Here is an 8,456-nt window from a genome sequence, read left to right as displayed (position 1 = left end):
TATCAACAATTAAGACAGGAATTATAATTTTGACAGCTAAATAAAAAAGCTGCTCGTTCGGCGAGTGACTCATTTAACTAAGTACTATATTGACAAAAAAATGGTTCAGCCATGTAGATGTGATGTCTACCCCTGTATCAATATCTGTAGTTAGGATTCTTTCGCAAATTAAATAGGTAGTCCCTTTGTTATATTTCATATCCAAAATAACCAATAATAAATAGTGTGCAATATTAAAACATATTTACTAACAATCAACCAATAAAAACAGCTACTAACTACTTTAACACTACAAAGAGAACGAAAAAACAAAGGATCAAAGATGGAACCCTGAGGGACGCCACGCAAGTAGCCGGCATACGAGGTAGCTCCTGAACTACGTCGTGCATCCAGTTGTTGAAGGGACAAAGCATAATGTAGATAGACAGTCCTCTATCAGGGCTGCCAACACAATTATCTATGGGATACATAGGATCCTCTCCACAGTCGTACCAGTTGCGCACCATGTGTGCGATTCCGCGGATGACATTTCCGCAAACCAGGGGCCCGCCGTCGTCGCCCTTGCAGAGTTTGGCGTAGTCTGCGCTCTTTGCGCACACCAGTCGTCGGTATTGGAACCGCCGTGAACACGGACAGTTTTCAGGGCCGTAGCCAGCAGTGACGTTCCAGACCTGAAAATAGAATCAAGGTTAGACAAGCTATACACTGACTAATTGTGAGTTGATAAAATTGCACATTACAATCAAAATTAAGGATAAAGGATTGGATTCGAGTCTTAGAGGTTTAGGCATAGTACTTTATGGCTTTAGTTGGACGAGGGCAATTAAAGAGTAATTTAAAAATAAAAATAAATGTGAAAGTATGATTGTGATACAGGTTATGGCAAACTGAGCTGTTGGAATATCCTATAATACAGTATTGTGAGTTGGTTATAGAGCACGATGATGTAGGATAAAATATGGTACAGTATGTTTTAGTAAAAGAGTAAAAGGCAGTAATTGAAATGAATATACCCTAAATACAAATACCCCCGTCGCAGCAAACCTGCATACTAAGCGAATTTCCATTTACCCGGCTTGATTTCTACTAAAATATTCCCTATAAATTTTCAGATTTATTTCCATTTTTAAATAACATTAATTTTAGTGAGTAGTTAGGTTTGCTGCTACGGGGAAGATGTTGAGGTGTGTTTTTTTCAATTGAAATATTGATAGCTTAGTATGAAATAAACCAAATTGCCAAATTTGATTAAAATATATCCATAAACAAGCAAAATAGAACAGTTTATTTATTCTCCATAAGAATAACATGGGAATTGTAAATTTACAATTTTTTTAATTTTCTCCGTAGTCAATGAACATTCAAAAACACTTCAATATACTAAATTATTTGTTTTTTTAAGCTCTTCAAAATGGTCTAGAGAGAAATTTAGAAATTTAAAGTTTTTAGGGTCAAAAATGAGAAAAACCCATTTTTACCCCATAAAACCTCCCATAAACCCCTGATCCCATGGTCCGATTATGCTGGTTCGTGAACTCGTTCGAATAAATGTAGGTTTACACGTTTGTACCAAATTTCATCAAAATCGGATCAATTTTGCTCGAGTTATCGCGCTAACGGACACATATATAAATATAAATATATATATATATATATATATATATATATGAATTTGAACGGATGGTGTTTTTGGCCTCTGGGGACCTCAAAACGAAAAAGTAAATCGGTCCCGGGTCTAGGTCTTACCATGAGACCTACGGTAATAGCTTATTCCCTATATGGGAAATTCGCTAAAAAGGAGACGACAACCTTCCAGAAAACTACCGCCCCATCTCAATCCTCCCAGTTCTATCAAAATACCTTGAAAAATTTATAAACGCTCAATTGATATCATATTTGGAAAAAAACAGCATTCTAAGCAGCAACCAGTATGGCTTCAGGGAAGGAAAATCGACAAACACAGCTCTCACCCAGCTGTGCAACTCCATTACTGACATCTGCGAAAAAAACAAACAGCAAACGGTATTTTCATTGACCTAGAAAAGGCTTTTGACAGTTTGGACCGCAGGATTCTTCTAAAAAAATTACAAGAGATCAAAATTACCGGAAAAGCCCTCCGCTGGATTCAAAGCTACCTGGAGAACAGAGAACAATTGGTGGAAATAGAGTACCTATCAAACAACCACTTAACAAAATACAGATCAAAACTAAAAAAAAAAACCATCACCGGAATACCACAAGGATCAGTCCTCGGACCATTATTCTTTCTCATCTACATAAACTGCCTCCCAACACTCCTCCCCCCCGACTGCACATGCATCATGTTTGCCGACGATACAACCATAATTGCCCCCATGACAAAAGACGCAAATCAAATTGAAAACATAATACAATCAGCCAGTAATATAAGCCAAGACATGAATTTAACCATAAATAAAACTAAAACTGTGCACATTGAATTCAAAGTTAAAAACAGAACTAACGGTAATGAAGAAGCCGCTAGCCCACAAACTGAAAACAACATCTACAGAGCAAACCATACAAAATTCCTGGGAGTTACCCTTGATTCAAATTTAAACTGGCAAAAGCACCTAGAAATTCTACACTCAAAACTATCATCGGCAATTTTTGCAATCAGAAGAATCAGAGATATCACAAATACATCAATAGCAATAACGGCCTACCATGCACTCTTCTCATCTCATCTCAAATATGGACTTATAGCCTGGGGAGGAGCAGACGAAACCCACCTACAAAAAATCATCACACTCCAAAAAAAAGCTGTCCGAATCATCGCAAGGGTCGAAAATGAAGAACACTGCAAGCCACTATTTATCCAATATAAGATCCTTACTCTAACCTCCCAATACATCCTTGACACAATCATCGCCATCAAATCAGATCCTCCACAAACCAGACAAGAATGCCATCAATACAATATTAGGTCAGGGACAAATCTCAACCAAGGCCAACACAGACTACACAGAACAAGTAAAACCCCTACATACATGGGAACAACTCTCTATAACTCTCTTCCTCAAAACATAAAATCGATAAACGAAACAAAAAAATTCATCACCAGCCTTAAAAAATACCTCCTGAACAGGTCATACTATAATTTAAAGGAATTCTACAAAGACCACAACAATGTAACACACCTCTAAAATAAATAAAACACACACACTCACACATAAACAGACACACATAAATACAACAAACCCCCTCCAAGAAATTGACAACTCTCCGGTCTCCACGACTGCGAAGAGGAGCGCCGATGTAAGATGTAAGATGTATGTATTGTATATAAAAACCGTTTGGTGATGAAAATATCTCATTATTTTGTTAATACCTTTACCTACGACCGTTTTTTAAAGTAGCCGTTCCAGTACAGTTCTTAGAATTGAAAAGTATCTCATAACAGCATTGTTTACTTTCATAACAGCATAGTTTTACTCATAACAACACGGGTAACGGACCAATGAGGTTCAAGGATTGAGAGAGGAGAAGCAAAATTGTAATGATTCGAAATTCAACTAATCAGCTGTTCAGGCCAATTTTTGTTGATTGGTGCATTATTATTTGATACAATGTTTCGTTTGCATCACTGTCAGTGGCAATTAGAGATTAAAAACAAAAACATAACCTCCCTTAGAAGTTATGAGTGGTTATTTTTAGTAATTAAAACACCGTCGTAGGTTAAGTATTGTACGCAACTCGCGTAAATAGTAATAACGACACTCGTAGAAGTTTTTAAGGACTCGCCAAGGCTCGTACCTTAAATTTTCTACTCGTGTCGTTAACACTATCTTTACGCAATCGTTGCGTAAATTACTATGTTAGTAGGCATGCTGGCAATATATTATGGTCCCTTTATAAATATGCATATAAACTTAGGCTATTGAGTCTGTTCCCAGTAGAGTATATAAAATGTAAATGTAAATAGATAGTGTTGTTGTATTGGGTGAATAAAATCACCGTACCTTTTCACTTTGGAACAAAATATTGTTATTATTATTCTTATGCCTTGTTTTTGTTATGTCATAGTTTATAGCTGTTATTGTTGATCGATTGTATTGTTGTTATTGCTGATGAATTGTTGTTTTGTTATAATGTAATATTTTGTATTCATATAATCTTATTATAATCTTAACTGATTGTATTTTGTAAATGGCATTGCCGTGGAAAATAAAATGAAAATGAAAATATCTGAGTCGTAAAATGACGCGAGTTAAAGGTTCCATTTTACCTGTAGGTACTACATTCAAACAATTCTGTAAAGTTGTAGTGCGTCTTTATCGTACTCATGTGTTCATTTTTGGATTCAAAGCCCACCAAGATTTGTCCCCCGAAGTTGTTTAAAGCTAAATTGGGATGATTCAGTTAAACACCTATTTACTGAATTGTATTCATGACTGTTTATAGTTTATAGTATATAGATTTTTTAACTTATTTTGTTTATAAAAAGAATTCTCATAGAATAGAAACGTAGGTCAAAACCATAGTTTAATACAAGAAACAATAGAGTATTTGGTTATGCCGCAATCTTAAATTATGAAAAGAAACCTTCCTATGTATTAGATTCTATATAATGCTCCTTCGGTGGATTTAAAATCCAAAGAAGATTTTAGTGTTTTTAAGAAAAAGCTCAAAAGCTTAATGCTATCCAAACCGTTTAGCTCTCAAGATGAGTTTTTTGGTTAATGTAATGTTATAAACTTATCTCTATGTCTAATTTCATGTACCTACCTATATATTGCAGTGAAATTATTAACCTATAATGTTTTTTATATTGTAAGTTAGAAAAAAATTAAAATTGACGCGATTCCACGTAGGTACGCATGTAGGCTATAAAAAATAATTAATAAAGTGATCTTGAATAAAGATTTAAGCCCAGACTTACCCCAAAATTACCTCACATTCGAGAAAGAAAACTCGTTTGGACCTAATTTCTTACTCATTCGTCAAAAACATCGTTTGACTAACGTAAAAGCAAAGGTAAAACAAATATTGTAAAATAAAAAATAATAAAAGTTACCTTTAAAGCCTTCATTGAAGATTCATTGTCCGGATAGCCACCGAATCCGAATGACATGCAGTTGCAATCGTAGTCTAGCTTGTTAGACCAACCATCTTCGGCGACTTTTATTTTACTGACGTACTCATTGAACTCAAAAGAACCGTTGACTCGAACCAAAGCGATGTCGAACTTCGACAGCCGGTTGCTCCAGAATCGTGGGTGTATTTGTATATCCAAGACGTATTTTACTTGGCCCGTTTCTTCTCTTGGGTATTCATAGTTTGTTATGCCTGCCAATACAGTGATATTTTCTATTTCCATCCTCTCGTTATTGTGGAAAAAGCAGTGCGCGGCTGTTAACACCCATTCGTTGGCCACTATTGAGCCCGTACACACGCCTGCTGGTGTTTTTATGGCGACAACGTAAGTGTAAATGCCCGGCTCGGTAAGGAGATCATAAGCTTCCACTTGAAAAGTAGAGAAGATAGCGATGATTGGAATTACAGCCACAAAGTTAACCAACGTGGTGTGAGTGTTTTCAAAACTCATTTTGTTTCGTTTGGAGAACTAACCTCAATGTAGGTTCTAACGGATGTTTTTATTTATTTATTTTTTGAATGAGGAATAAGACAAACGGAAGTTTTACAATCATATATCAGCTGTTAAATGCTATGCCTTTTCATTGTGGAAGGAAAATACATAGGTGTGCTATTCCCGCCGTATGCTGACGTCACTCAGATTGCAAACACCATTTTACAATCTTGAAATTCTATGGGAAGAGAGGGAAACAGGTCCGCGACGTAGGAAGAGGTGAAGGAAGTAGTAAGGTGAGCATTGTAGAGTGTATGGGAACTGGAAACCGTTTGTAGCAGTTAGATTAATGTATCTGCAATGCTGAAATGCTATAAGAAGGGATGGAAGCATCCCCACGACATAGAAAATGGCGAAAGACGTAGTAAATGCTAGCAGTGCGGAGTGTGGGGAATATTTGTGGCAATTAGAATAACGTATCTAAAATACTAAAATGCTATGGAAAGTGACGAAAACAGGTCCACGATGTAGGAAGTGGCTTAGGAAGTAGTAAAGTATGAGCATAGTGTGAGAACCGTCCGTGACAGTTAGATTAATGTATCTTTAATCCTAAAATGCTATGAGAAGGGAAGGAAACAGGCCGCACGACGTAGGAAGTGGTAATGGAAGTAGTAAAGGCTGGCAGTGCAGAGTGGGGGAACCGTTTGGGCAGTTAGATAAATATATCTAATACTTAAATGCTATGAGAAGGGAAGGAAACAGGCCCCACGACGTAGGGAATGGTGAAGAAAGTAGTAATTCTTGCAGTGCAGAGTGTGGGAACTGTCTTTGGCAATTACATTAATGTATCTGCAATCCTAAAATGCTATGGGAAGAGAGGGAAACAGGTCCACGACGTAGGGGGTGGTGAAGGAAGTAGTAAAGGTGAGCAGTTTTGAGTGTGGGAATGGATTAATGTATCTGCAATGCTAAAATTCTATGGGAAGAGACTGTAGACTGTAGGTTAAAATGATTACGAAGCACGAATCGATACATATTTCGACACATGCAATCGTTTACAATATAAATTTACAACTGAGTTGAGAACAACTGATTTTTACTCCATAGAGGATAAAAATTATTTTTACTCCCTAAAGAGTAAAAATGCTACTTTAGACCCGCAACGCATGCATTAGAAACTACTGTTTTTACTGCAGTATGACAAAAACAATATAATATGAACCCTTGATGACTCCGCTCAATTTTGTGGATGCCTCTGCGAACGCCACCTAGTTACCCATAATGTAATCATGGGGAACCCAAGAGCCACTGGGAAGGAGCCTAGAAGCATTTTTGATATAAGAATAGGCCAATATGTTATCAGGAAATATGAGTATGATCATGCCAAATTTCACCAAATCCGGCCAGTACCGTATTTAATGCGTGATTGAGCCATAAACAAACACATAACAAATTATGTTTTCGTGTATATAGGTAGTACCATAGATATATATCATACTAATATTATAAATGTGAACGTTTTTGTGTTTGTTTGTTTATCTGAAGTTCAATCACGTTTTAACTACTGGACTGATTCGGCTGAAATTTGCCAGATGATACCTCACATTCTCTATTAACATATAGGCATATTCATTTCTCAAACATCCTTTCGGGCTTGGCCCCAATGGCTCCGTCGTTCCTCATGTTAACCTTTTGAGTATTTTCATATTTAAAAGGAATTAAAGAATTTAGTCAGCTGTTTCAACTATTTAAGTTGGTTCTATGGTATGCAATAGCATTAAAATATATAAGGTTTACCAACAGGGTGTAGCAAATTATTTTTCACCACACTATGATGTTTTTGGCTGTATTACATACGTTAATTGGTGGCTGAAAGTTACGTTTTGCTGGCCATGCGTTGCTTAGTAACTATCTATTTTTATTTTTGCTGATTCCTCAAATTATTTCTTCACATAACCTTAAAGTTGTAGTTGTGTTGACTATCAGTGTGCATTATTATAGTGGTGAATAGTGGTAATAGGGTATAGTGTGGTGAAAAATAGCGTTCGTACCACGGACCGAAATGGTTTTGCAGCTCTCGATCGATTTAAGTTCTCGACTTCGTCTCGAACTTAAAAACTATCTCGAGCCGGCAAAACCTCATTTTCGGCCCTAGGAACGAAATATACTATTTCACCACACTATGATGTTTTTGGCTGTATTGCATACGTTTATTTGTGGCTGAAAGTTACGTTTTGCTGGCCATGCCAGCTGTCATCGTAATTTGGGGACCGAGCAGGATTTTACAGGCCGGGGCCGCAAAATCAGCTGTCCGCTTACTTACTTAAAACATGAATGCATTTTAAATGCACAATCAAAATCCATAGCATTGCAATAGAATTGTGTTATTGTCACCATTGCCTAGCAACTATTTATTTTTATTTTTGCTGATTCCTCAAATTATTTCTTCACATAACCTTAAAGTTGTAGTTTTGTTGACTATCAGTGTGCATTATTATAGCGGTGAATAGTGGTAATAGGGTATAGTGTGGTGAAAAATAGCGTTCGTACCACAGACCGAAATGGTTTTGCAGCTCTCGATCGATTTAAGTTCTCGACTTCGTCTCGAACCGGCAAAACCTCATTTTCGGCCCTAGGTACGAAATATACTATTGCATTTATGACAAAAGCTAATTTGAACTAAGCAGTAACAAAAAGATGTGGTATGCAATAAGAACTGTCAAATTAGGATTGTTTACAGTTATGTTTATGTTTTTAATTAAATGAATAATTTGTGATATTGTGCAAATGTTTGATGGTTTACTTTGTCTATGGTTTAGGTGTAGCAATACACCATTACGGCTATGGTAGATGTGTTATACTATACCATACCGTAAAAACAAATTTTACCAAACTGTGTCCTCTCCCA

General features: G+C 36.5%; 1 protein-coding gene across 1 annotated transcript; it reads right to left on the bottom strand.

Moving 5' to 3' along the window:
- Nucleotides 1–261: 261 nt before the first annotated feature.
- On the bottom strand, nucleotides 262–5,594 carry LOC128997101 (kallikrein-8-like). Its single transcript, XM_054422679.1, has 2 exons — nucleotides 5,036–5,594; nucleotides 262–671 (listed from the first exon to the last, which is right to left on the bottom strand). The coding sequence occupies exons 1-2, from the start codon at nucleotides 5,564–5,566 to the stop codon at nucleotides 279–281; spliced, it is 924 nt and encodes a 307-aa protein (XP_054278654.1). The 5' UTR covers nucleotides 5,567–5,594; the 3' UTR covers nucleotides 262–278.
- Nucleotides 5,595–8,456: the final 2,862 nt, after the last annotated feature.

Source organism: Macrosteles quadrilineatus, unplaced genomic scaffold (assembly GCF_028750875.1).
Source record: "Macrosteles quadrilineatus isolate MER2022 unplaced genomic scaffold, UCM_ALF_1.0 Scaffold_6__1_contigs__length_79288215, whole genome shotgun sequence".
Taxonomy (NCBI): Eukaryota; Metazoa; Arthropoda; class Insecta; order Hemiptera; family Cicadellidae; genus Macrosteles; species Macrosteles quadrilineatus.
The sequence above is the reverse complement of the archived record's forward strand: the minus strand, read 5'-3'. Positions and strand labels throughout refer to the sequence as shown.

Coding starts and splice junctions, on each gene's coding strand:
- LOC128997101 (XM_054422679.1), bottom strand. CDS start 5,566: ATGAGTTTTGAAAACACTCACACCACGTTGGTTAACTTTGTGGCTGTA. Junction 672..5,035: donor CTTCAATGAAGGCTTTAAAG/GTAACTTTTATT, acceptor TTCTATTTTCAG/GTCTGGAACGTCACTGCTGG.